At 44.2% G+C, this 20,699-nt stretch overlaps 4 protein-coding genes across 7 annotated transcripts; 2 read left to right on the top strand and 2 right to left on the bottom strand.

Moving 5' to 3' along the window:
• Nucleotides 1-623: 623 nt before the first annotated feature.
• On the bottom strand, nucleotides 624-3,246 carry LOC100835048 (elongin-C). The gene is made up of 3 exons (XM_003577144.4): nucleotides 2,961-3,246; nucleotides 2,775-2,880; nucleotides 624-959 (listed from the first exon to the last, which is right to left on the bottom strand). Exons 1-3 carry the CDS (start codon nucleotides 3,118-3,120, stop codon nucleotides 878-880), a joined length of 348 nt encoding a protein of 115 aa, XP_003577192.1. The 5' UTR covers nucleotides 3,121-3,246; the 3' UTR covers nucleotides 624-877.
• A 4,019-nt stretch (nucleotides 3,247-7,265) lies between these two features.
• Nucleotides 7,266-14,064, top strand: LOC100834741 (probable proline transporter 2). 2 transcript variants are annotated; one of them, XM_003577143.4, is made up of 3 exons: nucleotides 7,266-7,512; nucleotides 12,388-13,238; nucleotides 13,349-14,064. In XM_003577143.4, the coding sequence occupies exons 1-3, from the start codon at nucleotides 7,380-7,382 to the stop codon at nucleotides 13,727-13,729; spliced, it is 1,365 nt and encodes a 454-aa protein (XP_003577191.1). In that variant the 5' UTR covers nucleotides 7,266-7,379; the 3' UTR covers nucleotides 13,730-14,064. The 2 variants fall into 2 exon arrangements, with proteins under 2 accessions (XP_003577191.1, XP_010237356.1); XM_010239054.3 differs by lacking the exon at nucleotides 7,266-7,512 and adding an exon at nucleotides 11,269-11,557.
• An 879-nt stretch (nucleotides 14,065-14,943) lies between these two features.
• Nucleotides 14,944-18,955, top strand: LOC100834437 (mitochondrial uncoupling protein 1). 3 transcript variants are annotated; one of them, XM_003577142.4, is made up of 11 exons: nucleotides 14,944-15,280; nucleotides 15,355-15,478; nucleotides 15,581-15,678; nucleotides 15,788-16,006; nucleotides 16,126-16,204; nucleotides 16,304-16,437; nucleotides 16,544-16,642; nucleotides 16,725-16,829; nucleotides 17,703-17,777; nucleotides 18,442-18,528; nucleotides 18,617-18,955. In XM_003577142.4, exons 3-11 carry the CDS (start codon nucleotides 15,595-15,597, stop codon nucleotides 18,650-18,652), a joined length of 918 nt encoding a protein of 305 aa, XP_003577190.1. In that variant the 5' UTR covers nucleotides 14,944-15,280; nucleotides 15,355-15,478; nucleotides 15,581-15,594; the 3' UTR covers nucleotides 18,653-18,955. The 3 variants fall into 3 exon arrangements, with proteins under 3 accessions (XP_003577190.1, XP_024319433.1, XP_024319434.1); XM_024463665.1 differs by having other exon boundaries at nucleotides 15,355-15,678; XM_024463666.1 differs by having other exon boundaries at nucleotides 14,944-15,478.
• LOC100839238 lies at nucleotides 18,948-19,826 on the bottom strand. The gene is made up of 2 exons (XM_003575553.4): nucleotides 19,572-19,826; nucleotides 18,948-19,491 (listed from the first exon to the last, which is right to left on the bottom strand). The coding sequence occupies exons 1-2, from the start codon at nucleotides 19,824-19,826 to the stop codon at nucleotides 19,153-19,155; spliced, it is 594 nt and encodes a 197-aa protein (XP_003575601.3). The 3' UTR covers nucleotides 18,948-19,152.
• Nucleotides 19,827-20,699: the final 873 nt, after the last annotated feature.

Genomic DNA, 20,699 nt, shown 5'->3' with positions numbered 1-20,699 from the left:
TTAGATCATCAATTTGACCGACGGAAATACGCAGAGATCTTGTAAACCCAAACAGAGAGAGTAATATGGAAAGATGGATGAATAAGGGTTTCTTTAGAGTGGATCTAAATGTTAGGATGACACGGAGGGTATTGATCTGATGGCGTGTAATTGATTTTTCGAGTATGGTTTAGTTGGATCTGTTTATTCATATGGGGCTAACATCATCTTCCCAATCCATACATCTTTCGACATCAACGCCCATACGTGAGCCATAATCTTCCTCAAGGAAACGTCCATATCTCTTTACCATTTGGATCAATGTGGTTGCACCATAAGTATTTCTTAGGATAGAGACTATCCCACCAGTTTTAGCTTTGGAGAAAACAAAACACAAGCACTACTAACCTTTTCATTACAGGTTCAAACGCAATTTTCTCTCTTCCAACCAAGTATATGTAACCTAAAAATTCCTAAAAAAACATTATCTCCAGGGCGATCCAACAAACCGTTGCCACCCAATCCAATCCCCGTGCATTTTGCAAATTAATGAAGTTCTTTTAGTTCTGCCAAAGTATGCGCTGGCTGGTCAACACAGGTGCATTCCAGCTGATCCTGTCTGCTAGAGCTTATAGCATGCAGTAGAAACAAACAAGCAACATGTGGCCCTGCAACTGATGGCGACCTAATCCAATCCAGTCCAATTGATCATACAAGTGACCAGATCTGATCGCGAGCAAGCAAGTTGACAGTCAGTCACCACAGATACCTGCCGTGTGCTGTGTCCATCGCAAACAAGCTTAATTGTTTACTTGACCCAAATCAAAATTATACAAGGTAGGCAACATCATCACATTTTCCTTTCTACTAAACACAAATGCATCGATGGATAGATTCGTCATGTGTCGAGATAGTTTGCGGCCATCATCAGCTCCAGGGTTATTTCTGGCTCGATCGGGAACTCGGCCGTCTCCTTCCCACTACAAAAGAAACAAAACAAAGCTAGATTTCATCAACAACAACTAAATCCATCCTTTCCTTGCCAAAACTAATAGCGCACAGTAGATTTTCTGCTACATAGTCCATTAATCGTACATATTTTCAGGGTGGCAAAATTGTCAGGCATTCTAATACGGGAATCTACTACTTCAGTACCTGATTTAAACAGAGAACCAAGTTCAAGGATTATGTATTCTCTGACTCTCTGTACTAACTATATATGTATATAAAAGAAGTAGCAACTGTTAGCCTGTTGGTCGATATTGGAGCACAATTTATTTTCTCCTGGCATGTGATTTCTTCAACCTAAAAACACTGTCAACCAATATGTTCTCTTCAAGCTATGTAAATCTGGATCTGGTGAGCCCCTACCTCTATAAAGAACCCCTCAGTACAACTCTATAAAGAAGAAACCCTGTAGTACAGAACACGACAACCAAGGAAAACACAAAACCAAAGCTACCCTCCCTTGCAGTTTCTGGAATGAACTACTGTCCAGTTATATGTTGATCACTCCAATTGGTGCTGGAGTAGAGCAGTGGCTAAGGTGGTATAGACAGTATGCCATTGGTTGCTCGGTGTAGAAGCTGCATTTGTAGCTGGTTTGTCATTATTGGTGTACTGGTGTAAGGTGTGACTCCACACAATTGATGCATAGCAGCTGCACTTGTTTCAGAACCAAAAATGACTCTCACTCAAAATGATTGATTAAACACGTGAATGGAGAGGTTGGTCATCAAAGCAGCAAGCAATAAGGAAGGTTCAAGGACTAGGACACATGAGGTTACAAACAGTTAATATTCTTGCTCTGCCACCACAAAACTATCCAAGAAGACATATTTAGCTTAGAGTAGCAATAACACCTCTAAATCCGAAATATGCATGGCTAGTAACCTGCTAACTAAACATGAAAGGTAAAAGCATGGAGAAGCAACGTAAAAACAAACAGGAAAGACAAGTCATGGTGTGCGTAAGGTGGATACCAGGATGGTAAAGACCTGGATATCTGTTGTTACAAAGTCGTGTGATATATTCCACAAAGCACTGAAATTGTAAGGAAGAATCATGGACTGAATGCTGGTTTAGTATCGTAACTAGTAAGATAAAATTCCCAAGGTTCATAAGATCTAACCACTGGACATGTTTAATGAACCATAGAAGGGAGAAGCAAGTTGAAATACATTGGAGTATGTTCGCCCCTAAATATCGTAGTCTAAATGAATGCTACATGAGAATTTTCCTCAAACATCTGAAACAGAGCATAGAACAATGAAATTCCCTTCTTTTCACAAGAAAACTAATAAACATTTGATTTGCTTCATCTTAGTCAAAGAATCACATAGATAAGACCTTAGTTTATCACAGAGAGAAAATAACTTCTATGTCACCTTCTTTAATTCTGGACATTTATACACTAGGCTTTTAGCAAATTAAACAAAAAAACAAGTGTGCCGCGAACATGAACAGCAGATAAGCAGGGGAATAGCAGACGGACTGGTAGTCTAACCATACAGATGTTATTAAGGTTTCAAAAGTGCACACTCTGAAGATAAATTGGTAAATAAATTCAGGGGGATGATTTTGATTTGGTTAAGGACAAACAAGTGCATGTCCCAGGCATCCAAATTTATCGTTTCGTGACCGAGAGAGAGATCATGTAATTGGGGTTGATATATTGACAGGGACTAGCTAGGTTAAGCAATTAAGCTATCTGATCCTCCCAAAACAAACTATTCGATGGATAATAATCTGGGTGTGCGGAGGAGGGGAAAGGTGAATCAGAGGGATTCGCTTACCTAGAGTAGTGGAGCGACCAGTAGAAGTACTGGCAGATCTTCTCGAGGATGGCGGTGCTGATCTCCGGGAACCTGACCTCGCCCTCGCGCGTCTCGGCAAAGCCACCTTCGAAGCAAGATCGGCCGGTCGGATCAATGGATCGTACGAGGAATCGAATCGAGGAGAGGATGGGTGAGGGACCGAACCAGGGGAGGTGAGCATGTTCCTGAGGGTGTTGGAGACCATGGCGGCCTTCTTGTCGACGAAGAACTCGAAACCCTCGGCGCTGATGAGCTTGACCACGCCCGCCATCTCCTCCGCTTCCTCCTCAGCTTCCCTGTGCTGCGCCGGCGCCGGCGCTGCCATGGCTGGGAGGATTGAATGAATCCCGCCTGCACCTCGCCGTCGACGAGACAAGGGGAAGAGCTCTCTAAGCTTGGATTCCTGCGACGAGAGGACAGAAGAGAGAGATGAAGGAAGAAGAAATCCCCGATTCCCCAACCCGATGAGGAGAAAGAGAAAGGAGAGAGATCGTGTGGGCTTCGATTCTCGGCCTTACTGTTGGGCCTGGGCTTCTTCACAGGCCTCCGGTGTTACTTTCGGCCCAGCCTTATAATACTCCTGAGTCCCAAAGAACGGCCTTGTCTCTCCTGGGGGGATATGGTTGGGCCTCAAGGCGGTCTGTAGTGGGTTGGGCCTAGTTTTGCGGTGTGCCGTTTGAAATGAAAAAAGAAAAAGGAGTAAGGATTAGTGGTGGTTTTGGATAGGGGACAGAATAGACACCACAATATTATTATTTTTGCGAGGTACATATGACTAGTGAAACATGCATGCAATGCAAGATGAACAAGGTAACTAAGCCCCCTAGCTAGTTGATGGGTCTCGGATAAGATTAAGATGATCTGATCTGATCTGATCTGATCTGATTAATTGCGTGCGTGCGTGTGTGTGTAGACATGGGATTTAAGAGGCTTTTGCTATAGATCAGCTAGCACAGTCATGATCAGTATATATATGCAATGCACGTGGTGGCGTGGCGTGGGATGCGTAGGAAATGGGCGACAACAAGACGTGATGGATGGATGGATGGATTATGGATGGATCGATTATATATGCATATATATATGAATGTGATGCAACTAAGTAAGTGCACAACACTTAGGCTCCGATGAATGAGGGTAGGGTTAGGCCGGCCTAGCTACTTGTCCGGCCGGATGCTGGGGCGGCTGAGTGAGAGAGAGTGCAGGGCCTCTGAATGAATTCATGCATCCATGCATATGAATCTGCCTCTCCATCGATCCCTGATCTTGACCCAGTCCACGACCGGTTATATTCATTCCCGGACCTTTTCATTTGCAGCATTCCTTCATCTTTTTTTCTTCTTTCTTTCTCTCCCAAACCCAAACCCGCGAAAAATTAAACAATGCATCCATCCTTGATGCATCAATGGGGATCGAGTTGAGTTGTGAGAGCCGGCGCCCCATAGAGATCAATCAAAGGTCCTGCTAGAGAGAATCTTTCTGGAAAACTATTCAAATAATCAAGATCGAGGAGGAGATCAGATTAATAATGGCGTCCCTGACGGAGGAGGAGGACGACCATGAGATCATCCTGGACGATGAGACCGCCCACCAGATTGGCATCGGTAAGTAATTAACGACCTTCCCTAATTATACGTCTATAAGGCGCATCAATTAATTAACCATTCATGTATATATGTTTCTATCATCGTTTGCAATCCCTCTTCCTCATCTCTGGAGCAGAGAGATCTGATCGACTATGATCTGTCTATATATACGTACGGCCACGGCCGCCCATTCCGAATTGCCCTTAGCTCACCGATCATGTCTATCGCATCTGTAGATATACTCACTATTTCGTTATCAGTGTTATATCGATCAGTAGGCAGAAATTTCCTCGTTAACTTAACTTATACAAAGTTATACTAAATCAGCGACATTTATTATTATGGATCGGGAGGAGAATATATTGCTGTTGATTTAATTTTCTTCCGCCTTCGTACACATTTTTGTACCATCTCTATGTCATGCAGAAAATCAATTAACGCGAGATGGACACATTATCTGTATGTGCACTCATATTGCGGCCAGCATTCATGCATACATTTGGCCCGTTTTCTAGCGTGTAACGTGCCTTGTATCATCAGCAGGCCTTTTCATTTTGCAAGTCCTCCTGCATGTCCCACACTCTTTCTTTCTTCTTTATTTCTTTCCCGGAACGGATGGATGCTTTTTGAAATTCTTCCAAAGCAGATTCCCACTAAAAGCTACTTGTACTACGTGCAAGACTGACTAGAGTGCGTCTGTGTGCAAAAGTCCTCTACGCTCACACTTAATTTTATATGTAAAGCTTCTTTTCGGACCGATGTGTATATACACACCTTTTCTAGCTTGCACCACTTTCTTCTCAAGGAGAACTCCGATTTTTCCTTATATATATATATATATATATATATATATATATATATATATATATATATATATATATATATTCCTTTTATATACACGCTTATAGGATTGCCACTAACTCATATGCATCAGAATATTCATTTCGCGTTTCTCCATGACTTTTTCTTTGTTATAATTAGCAAGAAATTAATATGGCTACAATTATTTTGAAGAAAAAGTATATACTGTTGATTTACAGCTTGCTCCGTGGAGGATTTTCGGAAAAATAATAATTTCCGAGCGAAGGAGAAGGGTGGAGAGTAAGAGTTGGTCCCGACTTATAGTTATAGCTGATATTTTTTTGTCTTGGCTACACAAAATTAAAAACAAGCTACCATCGACTTTATATCCGTATGAGATTTCGGACACTGAAATTAGGAACTTGAAAAATATCAAATTTTTTTCAAACTGGAGACCGAAGGACTTCATCTATTAATTAAGAGGAATATAGTTGTCCAGTTAATTAACGAAAAAAAATTATCATCTTGGGTAGAGCTTTATATGGATAGCTTTAAAAAACTAGGACAACCTTCTCAAATTTTGACGAGGAAATTAAATTTCAACAACTCCTGACAGGCTTTCCAAGGAATTTAACTTTGAAAACCACATGGAGATTTATTGATTTCAAAAGGTTTCAACACGCTTTTGTAGCCCCCAAAATCCCCAGGGAGGTAAGCAGTCCCAAATCAGATTACAAGATTTCTCAAGTTTTTTTTTCTAAGGAAACAGAAAAGGTACAAAAATGAGGGGCGCCGGTATGGGCGCGGCGCACACCCGGACAGACAAGCTAGAGACACAAAGACAAAATTGTGTTCTCCTAGCTACTCCTGTATATGTTGCATAGATAGAGCAAGCAAGCCCCCCTGTATAAGTAGTTAACACGTAAATATATAGAACAGAATGGAATTGGACACGGGCAGTTGAATCATGTGCACACGCCGGCCAGTTTTATATCCCTTTCCATTTCTCCCGTCCTGGCTAGCTTGGAGATTAGCATTAGGAACGAGATATATACTGTAGAAGGAATTTTGATTGGTCGCCGAGGAATTTAATTCCTACTACCTCGTCCGTTCAATAAAAGAAATCTCAAGTTTATCAAAATTTAAATATATCTAGACATAACTTAGTGTATACGCATTCAAATTTAGTCAAAATTGAGACAAGTACTAAATATACATTCTTTTTCATTTTGTTTTCCTAAATCCGCTGGTAGCCAGCCAGTAGCAGTTCCTTTCTTGGGTTTGGATTGCAGTTGCGTGGCAGTATCCGTTGCCAGGAATGGAATCAAAGCCGTCACGATTAGAGGCTGATCTTATGTTGATCCTCTCCCTTTTAGGAGCGTACGACTCTGCATATCTGATCAAAGCCGCCGGACAAATTTCAAGTGCGCATCTCTCTCACAGTACCACTATACTACTATAGTAGTTCACTTCGTCTTTGATTCCTTTCCATCTGACTGAGACCAATTATATTATCGGATCAAAAAGCATGCAGCGGCGAATTTTACGTGTTAGACTATCCCTGATAACCTGATAACAGGTCAGTTCTTTTCGGCTTCTTGAACTGGCTTTTCCGAGAAATTGTCCTTCCACAGCTTACTGGAGATGCCTTCATCTAAAATGGATTAGGCTACTAAGCTAGTTTGATTTAAACTATTTTAAAAATCTAGCTAAATCTGATATACGACTCCTCCTGAAAGTTAGGTTAGAACAGCTTTTAAGAAAAGGCGGTCCTAAAACCCAAAAATAACGAACGCAGTCTTCATTAATTCCCTTCCATTCCACCTGGAGTAGCTAGCTAGCCAGGTGTGTTGTAATGGAATGTACGTATGTGGAGAAAAGAAAACGTGTCTGGCTAGTCTTAGAAATAAGTGTAGTAGTAATAATTAAATGAGTTGGCAGACATATGGAAACAAAATAAAAATAAATTAATTGATATGATTTGTTGACGACGACAAGGGCGACCCAAAAAAAAATCAGTAGTCATCTACAGTCTAGTATCGATGACTCCACATGTACAGCCTATAAGAAGACGACTCTCTCCTTGGCTGGCTCCTCTTTCTCACCGGCGGTCTGCTCTGCTCTCTCCAAATCCAAACTCCATTTCGATCGATATATCCCAAGCTACCTTTCTTGGCAGCCAGATAGAAGGATCGCCATGGCCACGCCGGCGCCGGAGACGAAGGTGACCGTGTTGGACGGCGTCACCAAGAACAAGAACGATGGGGAAGATGCAGAGGACAATCTGCAGCCTGTTGTCGCCGATGGTACCTCGCACCAGATTGGAGCTGGTATGTGCCTCTCGTCTTCGTCTCGATTTATCGATGGTTATTAAGTTTCAATTTGAATTAAAACAACAACAAGAATTTAAAAACAAGAAGAGTATATTATATCTTGTATTACGTACCTCTTCCGTTCGATAGTTCTTATCAGAATGTTACATGTATATAGAGTTTTTTGAAAACAGATACATCTATTTTTTTAACAAATTTAAGACAAGAATTATGGACAGCGATCACTATCTAGCTAGCTAGATGACAACAATCTGTCTATACGATGCCATTGCCACCATTGTGTGATTGTCCATGAGTCCGGCTTGCATCTCCCCTGGCCAGCTAGCTAGGTTGCGTTCCCTTGCAGCACCGAAAGGTGTTAAATGTCTATCTGATACAAAAAATGCTTGAGCCGTTTGGATGATGTATCTTTGAAAAGGTAAGATGAGAGATCAATGGACCGATATATCAAGTTAGCTTCTTTTGGAACTTATTTTATATAAAAATCATTCCAACGATTGATTTGTTAAAAAGAAATAATTCCGGCTAATTGTCGCTTATATCTCCTATGGCATGTGTCGGGGCTCCAAGTCAAGATGGACGGTTGGAAAATACCCATCCTGTTTTTGTGTGTATGTGGTGCATGGGCTTCCATGTCGTGGGTTGGGCCTACCAGTTGTCGCCGTCGCGTCAAACTAGCTATAGTAGTGGTCGTTGGGCTTTAGCATTCGGGCTTACAAATTAAACACGTTTCTTCCTTCCATTTGGTACCGAAGATCGATTCCGTGCATGTTTTCCCCTGTCTACTTGTATATAGCCCCGGTGATGATTAATTAAGGATTGAGTGAATGGACGACAAAAATCGACAGCACGGTCTAATCTAATAATCTACTGAAGCAAAGCACGTTCCAGAGGGAAGAAATAACATGTACACTCATGAGTCACGTTTGATGACCGCTGAGTATGGGCGCACATGCGAGCTAGCCAGAGACAAAGACAACGACAGAGACAAAGAAACCTACTCCTACGATCCATCATGCAAACTTATATATTAAGTGCCCAAATATTAGATGGGCAAATTCAAATCAGTTAATATCAGACGGAAAAAGTATATATAAGTCTAAATGAGGCTAGCTTCATTAATTTGTTTTCTTCTTCTAAACAATTTCTCTCCACCAGTTTTTATTTCATCCGATATCAAATTTTCTAAAGTTTGACCAATCTTACTTACAACACAAACAGAAAAATATATAGGACCGATAACAGATCTTTCATGAAATGCGTTTTCGTAGTGTACTGATCTTGTACAGTACGGCATCATGTTAATATCTTTTGCCAAAACTTGGTCAAATTACTTTGTGCCAACAAAGGTCATCTGCCTTAGTTTTTGAAACGGAATGAGTAGAGAGCTAATCAGTAGCCTAGTCGGGCAGTCCAGTCAATGTGATAATAAGATATGCAGATATATTGGGTTGCGCTAGGTTGTTGGTTGGTCGTTCAGTAGTGTGTGTGTGCATGCAATGCATGTCCGCGAATGCATGGCGCGCCTGCCCGCAATTGTGGAATGGACAAAAGGCACTACTCAACACTTTGGGGAGGGCTTTTTATCGTGCGCATCTCCATCGTCGATCAATTGTTCATGTGACCGATTGAGACTAAATATGTGTGGAATGAGATCACTAGCTAGCTTGTAGTATCTCTACCTGTGAATATGTATGTGGTAGCTTGTGGGATGCGTGGGAAATGGGCGACATGAGAACGTGACCAGAAAGTGGGAAATCGTCTCACTGACACGCACAATAACGTCGAAACTTTGGGATGCAGTATACATGGACAGCCTTGTCTTAAAACTTAATATATCGTATATTAAGGAATGGAGTGAGTATATATAGGTACTACATTCTTATCTTATCTTAATTTAATTTATTTACCCCAGAAAAAATGGGTAAATAAATTTTACGGGGTAAATTAAATTATTTAACTTATTAACCCCATAAAAATGCCTCTAGCTAGAGCATTTTGATGGGCCGGCCTGCCCATTTTGTAGTTCACAATTATGCAATGGTGAGTCCCATCCCCATCTTGCAAGTTAGGTTTAATACGGAGTATCTTTCTTCTGCACCTTTTCGAATCCTTTGGAAAGCTTTAGATGGAGAAGAGATTATTCCCAAACCTTTAGAGCGATATAATCGGGCTACTACGTAGCAGCTGTACAGTGTGCACACATGCAAAGTCCAGTCGCTCACGTTATAATATAAGTAAAAGACTATAGTCTATAGTGTACCTTTTTCTTTGTACGACTTTCTGAAGAATAAAACGGAATATTTCTCTCTTTTTATATGTACCGCTAGCTAGGTAGGCTCTCGCGTGCATGCATGGATCGGAATATTAATCATGCATCGAGTTTGATATATTGTTCGGAATAATATTAATCTCAATCAATCATTGAGAGTTAGGCTAGCTCATCATCATATAGGATTCGATGGAAGCATGGCCATTATATTCCAGATATATATATATCACTGTATACATTGCTTGTTGCTGCAAGTTGATGCGTGAACATGACGTGACGGAGGCCGGCCAGCCAATCGAATTGGAGGCCCAAGACAAATTGTGCTTTAATTCTTTTCCTAGCCTGTATATACAGCCGTATATGTACAATAATTAACACACACGCCGTATATGATACAATAATTAACACACACGCCGTATATGATACATATGCATGTGTGTGCTCTGCTTTTTCTTTCCATTTTCCCCTGACTTACTAGTAGCCTGAAGATAAGAGCTTCATTTTGTTTTTCTCCCAAGAATGAAAGAAAAAAAAGGAGAGAGAGTGCATTGTTTCTGGTCAATGGATGAGCAGAGAGTCGGTTTGTTGGTTTTTGTTTCTTTCTTGATTTTTGGACTGCAGTTGGGGTGGCTGGCAGTACTTGGAGCTGCTGGCTTCGATCCTCTGCATTGCAATTTCAAGTGCGTCCTACTACTCTCCAGTAGTAGTGCGCGTCTCTCTCGTACATATACAAGCAGTACTAGTGTATTTCTTTTGCTTTCTTTTTTCGTCTGATCGCGACTGATTATGGGAGGAAAAGGAGCAGTGAATTTCTTTATATTATTCCGGTGCGCGTGGAGAAAAGAAAACGTGATTGAAATCAAGACATAAAAAAGCTTATTAATACTCCATTAGCTGGCTAGCCAGAAAAATACTCCCTCCGTTCCCAATTAATTGATGCTAATCATTTTTTGCAAAAAAAATTCTACTAATTTACCAAATCAACCTGCAGTTGATTTTGAAAAACTACAGTGATTTTTTTGCAAAAGTTTTGGTAGAACGTGGACTGGACTGCAGGTCGATTTTGGAAAATAGCAAAGGTTCTTTTGCGAAATTTCTGACGCCTATTAATTAGTAACAGAGGGAGTAATAATTAATGACTTTCTCCTTTCCACAAAGGATGACACAGACATTCAAAATTTTATTTTAACCAACAATTAGACTAACGTTTTGAGGTTTAAGTATTACAAAACTTATATTATTAGATTCGTATTTGAAAAACATTTCCAACGATATAAAATTTATAACATTGACTCTACATATATATCATTGGTCTTATCGTTGATCAAAATTAGTTTAACCTCAAAATGCCTGTGCATGAAAAAGTGGAAGTAGCTGGCTAGCTGCTAGCCATGGAGTAACTATTTAATAAAAAAAAATAAACATGACGCACGCATGTATGGAATGTAATAAATAATTTGATATAGTCGTCGGCGGCCATGCCAAACCACGCAGTCCTCCATCATCTCCTCCTATAAATAACAACACACCTCAACTCCCCTCTGCCCATCCTCCCTCTGCTCTCCCCTGCCCTGCCCTGCCCTGCTACCTCTACTCAATTCCATTCCGGTTCCATCTCAATTCCTTGCTTGTTAAGGTAATTAGCCATGGCCATGACGGCACCGGAGCCGGTGCCGGAGACGAAGGTGTTCATGGTGGAAGACGGCGTCGCCAAGAACGAGGAGGACTTGCCTCTCTCCGCCGATGACACCACACACCAAATTGGCGTCGGTACGTCCGTCCGTCCGTCCTACAAAACGCTGCAGATGATTGATTACTTAATTCATCAGTGTTCTCAGTCTATCTGATTGTTCTTTCTTTCTTCCTTGCTTTCTTGTTCAATTCCTCTGAAAAGAAATTAGGGCGACCATGGTCTCCTGTTCTTCTTTGTTAATCCCCATCGTCTTTATCCATCCATCCGTGCATCAATTTTAGGTTGGTCAAGTCATAGAGAACCCACCAATCTACTTATCTTCCTATCTATGAGCCACCATGACGTAGGAGAGCTCATAATCTCTTCATCTTTTTCTTGGATATTTCTAATCATTTGAGCCGTAACCATTGTATCCATACGCTTCCTAGGCTTTCCGTTACCATTGCGTCACCCCCAACGTCTCTGTTTTTGGGCCGCTAGCTTAGCTGGTTTGACCGACGACGATACATACTGCCAACATATACATACCTATTTTGTCTTTCCGTGTGGAGCCAAAGTACATACTTCATGTTCACTGACAGCACATCAGCCAGGTTGTATCTAGGACTAGTACTACTCCTTTAATCCTTTTTTTTTGTGTGTACTACTAAACCCACTACTAAGTGATACTCCAGGCAGCACATGTTAATTAAGCAGGGGAGGATGGTGCACGTGTCACGTCAGTCGTTGATGCAGATTTTCGCACAGTACTGTACCTAACAAGATTTTGGACCACTTGACATGCTAATCGCTTGATGAACTGAAAAAGAAAAAATTAGGATGGCTTAACTTGATTCAATCTGGATGAATTCTCCATGGCTTAACAATCTGCTTGATGAACTAACTGACGATGATGAACATATCACAGATCCATGGTACCAGGCAGGGTTCGTGCTGACGACGGGGGTGAACAGCGCCTACGTGCTGGGCTACTCCGGCTCCCTCATGGTGCCCCTGGGCTGGATCGGCGGCGCCATCGGGCTCCTCATCGCCGCCGGAGTCTCCATGTACGCCAACGCGCTCCTCGCCAAGCTCCACCTCCTGGGCGGCAAGCGGCACATCCGGTACCGGGACCTCGCCGGCCACATCTACGGCGCCAGGATGTACCGCGTCACCTGGGCGATGCAGTACGTCAACCTCTTCATGATCAACATCGGCTTCGTCATCCTCGCCGGCCAGGCACTCAAGGCCCTCTACCTCCTCATCCGCGACGACGGCGCCCTGAAGCTCCCTTACTGCATCGTCATTTCCGGCTTCGTGTGCACGCTCTTCGCCGTCGGCATCCCTTACCTCTCGGCGCTCCGTGTCTGGCTGCTCTTCTCGACGGCCTTCAGCTTGATCTACATCGTGGCGGCGTGCGTGCTGGCGTTGAGGGACGGGGCCCGGGCGCCGGCGAGGGATTATAGTATCCCCGGGGACCCGTCGAGCCGGGTGTTCACGACGATCGGGGCCTCGGCGAGCTTGGTGTTTGCGTATAACACCGGGATGTTGCCGGAGATCCAGGCGACGATCAAGCCGCCTGTGGTGAAGAACATGGAGAAGGCGCTGTGGTTGCAGTTCACGGCCGGTTCCGTGCCGTTGTATGCCGTGATTTTCATTGGGTACTGGGCTTATGGGAACGAGACGTCCAGCTATCTGCTCAACAGTGTTCATGGCCCTGTCTGGGTCAAGGCCGTCGCCAACCTCGCCGCCTTCCTCCAGACCGTCATCGCCCTACACGTAAGTATCTATACACATGTTGTTACAAGTTTTTTTTTCCAGTAAAAGTAAAGAGTTTCATGCACAGAACCAGTTCACCAGATCATGTTTCTATGTTCTTCGATGTGCAGATCTTTGCGTCGCCGATGTACGAGTACCTGGACACGAGGTTTGGGAGCGGGCGGGGCGGTCCCTTCGCGGCGCACAACGTGGTGTTCAGGGTGGGCGTCAGGGGAGGCTATCTGGCCGTGAACACGCTGGTGGCCGCGGCGCTGCCGTTCCTGGGGGACTTCATGAGCCTGACCGGGGCGCTCAGCACGTTCCCGCTGACCTTCGTGCTGGCCAACCACATGTACCTGGTGGCCAACGGGCACAGGCTCTCGTCGCTGAGGAAGGCATGGCACTGGTTCAACGTCGTCGGGTTCACTGTCTTGGCCGTCGCCGCCGCCATCGCCGCGCTCAGGCTCATCGCCGTCGACTCCAAGACGTACCATCTCTTTGCCGATGTCTGATCTAGATCTACTGAGGTTTATCTGAGTTTTCTGACTGATGGCAGATCCAGGATCAGTGACCAACAAATTGAACTGCTCTGTTCTCTTCTGTGTGGTGGTGCATCCGTATGTGTGCGTGTGTGTGTGCAGCTATATGATTAGCTAGCTAGCTGGTCCTTTGGTTTCTGCAGTTTTTATTAATTAATCATCTGTACTGTGTTATTAGCGGCGACAACAATAGCTAGCCGGCCAGACAGCGTTACGCCCTGCTAGTGTAATACTGATAGCTGCTACTGAACTGTTTAGCTGAATCTAGGCTTTGACGGTGAAACGGAATGAATTGAGGATTGCTGATATGGAACTGAGTGCAAAAGTTTATGTTCCAAGTGTTGGGCATGGGCCAGTGAAGGGAATATTCGGTGACGCAGGATGGTGCTCCAGTTTCAAAGGTCCACATTTGCTTTACCAAAAGTAGAACTTTGGATGGTCAAAAGAAAACAGGTTATTGTCTGCGAGAATGAATGGGCCAGGCTTGCTAGGAAAAGAAGTAATGGTCCAGCCCATGAACATAATGCATTCTCTCTCACCACTAACTAGCCCATCAATGTTTCAGTATCACCAGCAGCTTTTTAAGAAGAAAGAGCGGAATTTCTCAAAAAAAATAGAGAAGAAATAGAGGAACATTTTTTTTTCATTTTGCAGATTACAACAATGTAACAAATCCCTCCCTCTTGCATTTCAAAAAAAAATAAAAAAATCCCTCCCTCTTGCCTGTCAAAAAAACCCCCCTACCTCAGCACTATACGAAGGAAAAGAAAGAATGGTCCAGCCCATGAAACATAATGCATTCTCTCTCAGCAGTAACTAGCCCATCAACGTTTCAATATCACCAACGCTTTTAAGAAAAAAAAAGTGGCATTTAGAATATTACTTACAACAATTTGAACAAACCTTTAGTTTGTTACCAGCTAAGTGAATATAGCTCCCTAGAAGAGTGGTAGGGCCCTTTTAATTTGTGGTGGACAGATATAGTGAAATTCAGCAGCAAAATCAGCTAGCAGCATATGCACTCCCCTTTATTCTGCCAAGTAGGTAGCACCAAATGAATTGGAATTGGATGACATGCCTGTACCACCCCCTCCAAATCATGTGCCAAAAAGCACTGCCTGATTTGCTTCCAAGGTGCCAATCTCTTTGTCTGTACGAAGAAAACTACTACTACTACTACTACTACTAGCTAGCTAGCTAGCTAGTTTGGAAGAAAGAAAAAACCCCTGAAAATCTTGTTCTGCCTCTACCCCCAAAAAGAAGAAGAGCAATATCTAAATGAACTGTGTTTCAGGTTTTAAGATTTTCTGTTTCTGAACAAAAGGTGTTCAACTCTTTGTTGCAAAAAGAGGGCAACGAAAGGAGCAGCAGGCCTGCTGCAGAGGAGACCGTTGAATCAGGAACTCAGGACTCAGGATGGATTGATCAACATCATCATCATCAGCAGCAGAGTTCAAAGGAAGGGAAATTGTGCTAGTAGTAAGTAGTCAGCCAGGCAGGCTAGTGGATGGATGGATTGAGAAGGTGATGCGCATCTGACTCATCGCATCGATCCTTAATCAGAATAAAATCGCCCGTAAATCTGCTCTCTGCTGCAGGTAATTAATAAGCACAAGCCAGAGGCAGAGAAGCCAGCCCAGAATTCGTGGAGAGCAAACGCAAACGCAAACGCAAAAGGAAAGCTGCTCTGCTTTCTTCTTTTTCTTTTCTTCCTTCCTTGAGGTTTGATTCTTCTTCCCCCCATTCTCCTCTCTCTCTCTCCCTGCCTTCCTTGTCCCTGTCCGAGTTGATCGCCGTCTTCCTCTCGCTTGCTGCCACCGCCAGGCAAAGCCGAAGCCATGGCGCCGGACCACGGCTCCAAGCCCGACATCTCCTTCGCCGGCCGATTCACCGCCAGCGCCATCGCCGCCTGCTTCGCCGAGGTACCAACCCTAAACCCCAACCAGCCGCCGGATCTCCTTCTTCCTTCTTCTTCTCCCTGCCTTGCTCGGATTTCCGAATCTCACGGGGATTTCTCCCTGGTGTGCCCAGATCACCACCATCCCGCTGGACACGGCCAAGGTCAGGCTGCAGCTGCAGAAGAAGGCCGTGGCGGGGGACGTCGCGGGGGGGCTCAAGTACCGCGGCCTGCTCGGCACCGCCGCCACCATCGCCAGGGAGGAAGGGGCCGCCGCGCTCTGGAAGGGCATCGTACCCGGCCTCCACCGCCAGTGCATCTACGGCGGCCTCCGCATCGGTCTCTACGAGCCCGTACGTTCCTTCCCCTTCTTCCCCAACCCCCTTGTCTCTATCTCGTTCCCATTCTAGCTGCTGCTACCAGACAATCAACTCTGCCTGACAGCGACCGACTTTGCTTCCCTTCCTTTCAGGTCAAGTCCTTCTACGTTGGGGAAAACCATGTCGGGGATGTGCCCTTGTCCAAGAAGATCGCTGCTGGCTTCACCACTGGTTGCTTACCTTACCCCATCCCTCGATCAAGCCAATTCTTCCTTCCAACTGCAATGCAGCATAATCACTGACATCCGTGCTTTTCTTCTTGTTCATCAGGTGCCCTTGCAATCGCTGTGGCCAACCCCACTGACCTCGTCAAGGTCAGGCTTCAGTCCGAGGGGAAGCTCGCGCCCGGCATGCCGCGCCGCTACGCTGGGGCAATGGATGCTTACGCCAAGATTGTTAGGCAGGTCTGTTGCCTTCTGCTCTAGCCAACTGCTGGATTGCTGTTACACTTTCCTGAATTGCTTGCTTCAACATCTATATGTATGTTTGACTGTGTCGTCTTTACTTTAGGAAGGGGTTGCCGCTTTGTGGACTGGCATAGGTCCGAACGTCGCACGTAACGCCATCATCAACGCTGCCGAGTTGGCCAGCTATGATCAAGTGAAGCAGGTGTGCTTCTTGTCATGATGTCTCTTATTGGTTGGTTCCTTGTCTCTCTTGCTGACGTAAACTGCGTCGCTTATTGTTGCAGACCATTCTGAAACTTCCTGGGTTCAAAGATGATGTGGTGACTCATATCTTGTCTGGTTTGGGCGCTGGCTTCTTTGCTGTTTGTGTTGGTTCTCCAGTCGATGTGGTGAGATGTCCTCCCTGCTCTGCTCAGTGAGCAATTATCCTATCCCTACTGTAGTGATCTAGTCTGAAACATTATTACCCAGATGACCAGCTGTAAATGACTTCTTCTGAGCCATGCTTTGTTGGTGTATTCATCCACTCGGTAGTAAACCAAGTAGTTTATATCAGCAATGGTGGTATGTGATGGTGAATAGTAGACCATTCCAAGTTTAAACTAAGATATTTCACTACAGGCCTTTATTCTGCCCATCACATCTTGCAATTTCATGACGTATTCATTGTCTTTCCGCATAGCTGTTTTCTTAGTCCGGTCTTTGTGTGGTTTATAGTTCTGCCGTTCTGCAGATTTTTGCCTTTGACTTTAATGGTTGCATCCATGACTACTGAATGCTAATTTGCCTGCATAAAGGCTGTTTTTCCATGAAACCTGGATCCTGGTCTTTCTTTTTACAATTAGAAGCTTCTTCCTTGTTGTCTTGTCATCGACAATTAAGTCTTCTGTACTATTGAATTCTTGCATTATAGATATGCAAGCATGGTTTCTCTTTACACTGTTGGAGTAACTCAACAATGGTTTGTAGTTCTGCCGTTCTGTCTTTGTGTGGTTTGTAGTTCTGCCGTTCTGCAGATTTTTGCCTTTGACTTTAGTGGTTGCATCCATGACTACTGAATGCTAATTTGCCTGCATAAAGACTGTTTTTCTATGAAACCTGGATGTTCGTCTTTCTTTGTGCAATTAGAAGCTTCTTCGTTGCTGTCTGGTCATTATCAATTAAGTATTCTGTACTGTTGAATTCTTGCATTGTAGATGTGCAAACATGGTTTCTCTTTACACTGTTGGGGTAACACAACCTTTGAACACACCTTCCTGCAGGTTAAGTCAAGAATGATGGGTGACTCAGCTTACAAGAGTACTGTCGATTGCTTTGTGCAGACCTTAAAAAATGATGTATGTTCTACCCTGTTGTTCATGACTTTTATCTTTTGAGTCAGAATTAGATGAGAGTACTTATATATAACAGTTTCTTTCAAACACATCTAGCATCTAGGACACATTTGCTTATACAGTTCACAGTTTCATATTGATATTCATTTGTAGTATGGTATTAGAGTAGATAATTCATTGGCCACTTATGCATACTCTCTTCGAATTAACTGGCCTGAAGGTTGTCATCATGAAATAGTGACAGCCTTCTGGTGGTTCTTGAAATTGAACAGATCAACAGCCTTTTTATATCCAAGCAATCATGTCATCATGGGAACTCCGTTGTTTATATATCACCGTGTACCTATACAGCTTTCTGTCCGCGACAGCACATTGTAGGAGTTATGTTATTTTCATCTCCTAACATTTAACTCTTTATTTATGTCAATTAATGATGGCATGTCAAGCTTAATTCTGCACTGCACAATATGTTGATACTGTTCTCCACTGTGTGTATCAAATTGCTTAAGTATCTCTTGAGCTATGCTTTGTGAATGGTATACTCGGTGATATCTGTGAAGTGAATATTCTGGACATCCCTGGCTCCCAGGCACTGATTTAGTTATATACCCGTTGAATGCAAAGTAAGTCGGAGCAGGTTGCTAATACGTAGGAGTTGTGTGTGCAGGGACCTCTGGCATTTTACAAAGGCTTCCTTCCAAACTTTGCTAGGCTGGGATCATGGAATGTGATTATGTTCTTGACACTGGAGCAGGTAAACAAGTTGATAACTATCACAGTGGAAGTATGTAAGCATGTCAAATGGACTGTAGAATAACTTGTTTTGTGCTGTACCTGTGCAGGTCCAAAAGGCGTTTGTGAGGAAGCCTGGAAACTAGAAGATGTCCGATTTTTGTAGTGGGTGCCTGGGTGGTGGTGGTATACAAGAAGAAAGACTTTGCACATTTATTTTTCGCAGAGGAAGTTTTCCCCTTGAGAGAATCGGCAACAAAAGGGTTAAAATTTGACAGCGCAACTGTAATAAAATCTGTAGTGGGTTATTCATAGCACCCAAAATAGAATTCTGGATCTGAAAGTAGTTCTTATTTTGTGGTGGATGGACAAAACATTAGCCTCAGCAGACAATATTCTGGTGTGATGACGATGATGAGCCAGAAGGAATGCAATTAACTGTTTGATGATGTCCTCTGGTGGTTGTTATCTTTTATCATTGTTATTACAACAGGAACTGGAAATGCTTGCTAGTTGGTATGCTCAAACTGCAGGGTTATAGTAGTACAGTACATGATGAATGAGCTAATTCGTACGTAGTAGATAAGCATTACAGAATACATACATGATGAATGAGCTTAGTAGTAGATACGCAGTAGATGATACATCACATGTTGCTCCTGGTGTGAGCAGCAGGAGCAGGAGCAGGAGTTGTAGTCTTCTTCTTCATGTTGCCGAAGAGGGAGTGCCTGCCCTCGGCGACGACGCGGCCATTGCCGGCGTTGGTGAAGAGCACGTGCGTCCCGGAGTAGGCGCCCTTGTGCCCCAAGGCCCTGGCGACGATGCAGAGCTTGTCCCCCGGGCGCGCCTGGGAGAGGTCGGCGAAGGCGACGGACATGTCGACGGAGACCTTGAGGTTCTGCGCGTCGGCGATGGCGGCCGCCGAGCCGACCTCGTCCACCAGGGACACCACGGCGCCGGCGGCCAGGCAGCCCGTGGCGGCGTCCTGCGTGCCGTGTTGTGTGTTTTGGTGAGGCGAGAGAAATGGAAAAGGTTGGATGAAGAAGAAGGGATGAAAGCACATACTGTGAGGTGGTTTGGGACGGTGTAGGAGCAGCGGATGAGGCCTGGCTGGATGCTGAGGACGCGGATCCCTCGCAGCGCCAACCCCTCGAAGAAGCTTGCCACATGATGTTGACTAGTATTGTTCGCTGCTGCCGGAGCCGGAGCCGGAGACGGAGAGTCCTGCAAGAGGGCGTGGAGGCGCGCGCGGTCGTCGGCGCTCACCGTGAGAGCGGATCTCAGCCTTGTGTCGCCGGAGGAAGAGTCTTGTGCCGCCATGGCTTGGCTGCTGCTCGATCCAAGACGATGATGCAATGATCGATTCTGTGGATTTGGGGATTTCTGTCTGGTTTGACCTGTGTGCATGCAGCGAGCAAAGAGTATGAGTTGGACTCAACCAAGTCATGAGTCCAGACTTGAACTCGACTGCCCTCAGGCTCAGGCTCAGGCTCAGCCAAACCCACATGAGAAGACAAGACACGACTAGACTCACTCTGTCTGGACAGCAGCTAGCAGAGGAATTCAAGTCAAGGCCGGGAAGCAGCTCCTCCACCCCCAACTTGTAAATCAGGGGCTGGTTGGTTTTAGCCATCATCGCTCTGTCAAAATTTGATTGTTCTTTTGTTTCCTCATGATTTGGCCAACTTTAACAAAAAAAAAAAGTGAACTGACAAAGTAACATTGGCAAGCCAAAAAGTTGGCAATCATCCAAACAACACCAAAAAATTGGCTTGGTACATATTGGCTCTAAACCAGGTTATGTTTGGAGCCCCAATCAGCCCCACCATTTTTTTTTGGCAAATTTTGGCATGATCAAAACAAGGGCATGACCTTTGGTAAGAGGGTGTTGTTTGGATTGCTACCATTGCAATGCCAACTTTTTGGCAAACTTTTTATTCCCACATTTGGTTTGCAGCCAACTTAACTCAAACTTATAATAATCGTGCTACAATTATTTCTCGTAAAATTTTAGCATGAACCACTTATTTATTCTCGAGGTAGATCTAGAAGTAACTGATCGATCAGAGTAGTGGATCGAGACAGTTGTAAAAGTTTGCTGAACTTTCTCTTTGATGCACCGATTCGCTTTTTCACAGAGCAAAAGCACCTGTTCCTTTGATATTTCTGCTCTGATTCGACCCATGGTGTGCT

This window comes from Brachypodium distachyon, chromosome 4, assembly GCF_000005505.3.
Source record: "Brachypodium distachyon strain Bd21 chromosome 4, Brachypodium_distachyon_v3.0, whole genome shotgun sequence".
NCBI lineage: Eukaryota > Viridiplantae > Streptophyta > Magnoliopsida > Poales > Poaceae > Brachypodium > Brachypodium distachyon.
This window is presented reverse-complemented; position numbering and strand designations above follow the sequence as displayed.

Excerpts from the sequence above, each read along its gene's own strand:
- LOC100834741 (XM_003577143.4), top strand. The coding sequence starts at position 7,380 with ATGGCCACGCCGGCGCCGGAGACGAAGGTGACCGTGTTGGACGGCGTC. Across the intron at positions 7,513-12,387 it reads CTCGCACCAGATTGGAGCTG|ATCCATGGTACCAGGCAGGG; the intron begins GTATGTGCCTCT and ends AACATATCACAG. Across the intron at positions 13,239-13,348 it reads AGACCGTCATCGCCCTACAC|ATCTTTGCGTCGCCGATGTA; the intron begins GTAAGTATCTAT and ends TTCGATGTGCAG.
- LOC100835048 (XM_003577144.4), bottom strand. The coding sequence starts at position 3,120 with ATGGCAGCGCCGGCGCCGGCGCAGCACAGGGAAGCTGAGGAGGAAGCG. Across the intron at positions 2,881-2,960 it reads GAACATGCTCACCTCCCCTG|GTGGCTTTGCCGAGACGCGC; the intron begins GTTCGGTCCCTC and ends CTTGCTTCGAAG. Across the intron at positions 960-2,774 it reads TGGTCGCTCCACTACTCTAG|TGGGAAGGAGACGGCCGAGT; the intron begins GTAAGCGAATCC and ends TTTCTTTTGTAG.
- LOC100839238 (XM_003575553.4), bottom strand. The coding sequence starts at position 19,826 with ATGGCGGCACAAGACTCTTCCTCCGGCGACACAAGGCTGAGATCCGCT. Across the intron at positions 19,492-19,571 it reads CCGTCCCAAACCACCTCACA|GACGCCGCCACGGGCTGCCT; the intron begins GTATGTGCTTTC and ends CACGGCACGCAG.
- LOC100834437 (XM_003577142.4), top strand. The coding sequence starts at position 15,595 with ATGGCGCCGGACCACGGCTCCAAGCCCGACATCTCCTTCGCCGGCCGA. Across the intron at positions 16,007-16,125 it reads GCATCGGTCTCTACGAGCCC|GTCAAGTCCTTCTACGTTGG; the intron begins GTACGTTCCTTC and ends CCTTCCTTTCAG. Across the intron at positions 16,830-17,702 it reads TTGGTTCTCCAGTCGATGTG|GTTAAGTCAAGAATGATGGG; the intron begins GTGAGATGTCCT and ends ACCTTCCTGCAG.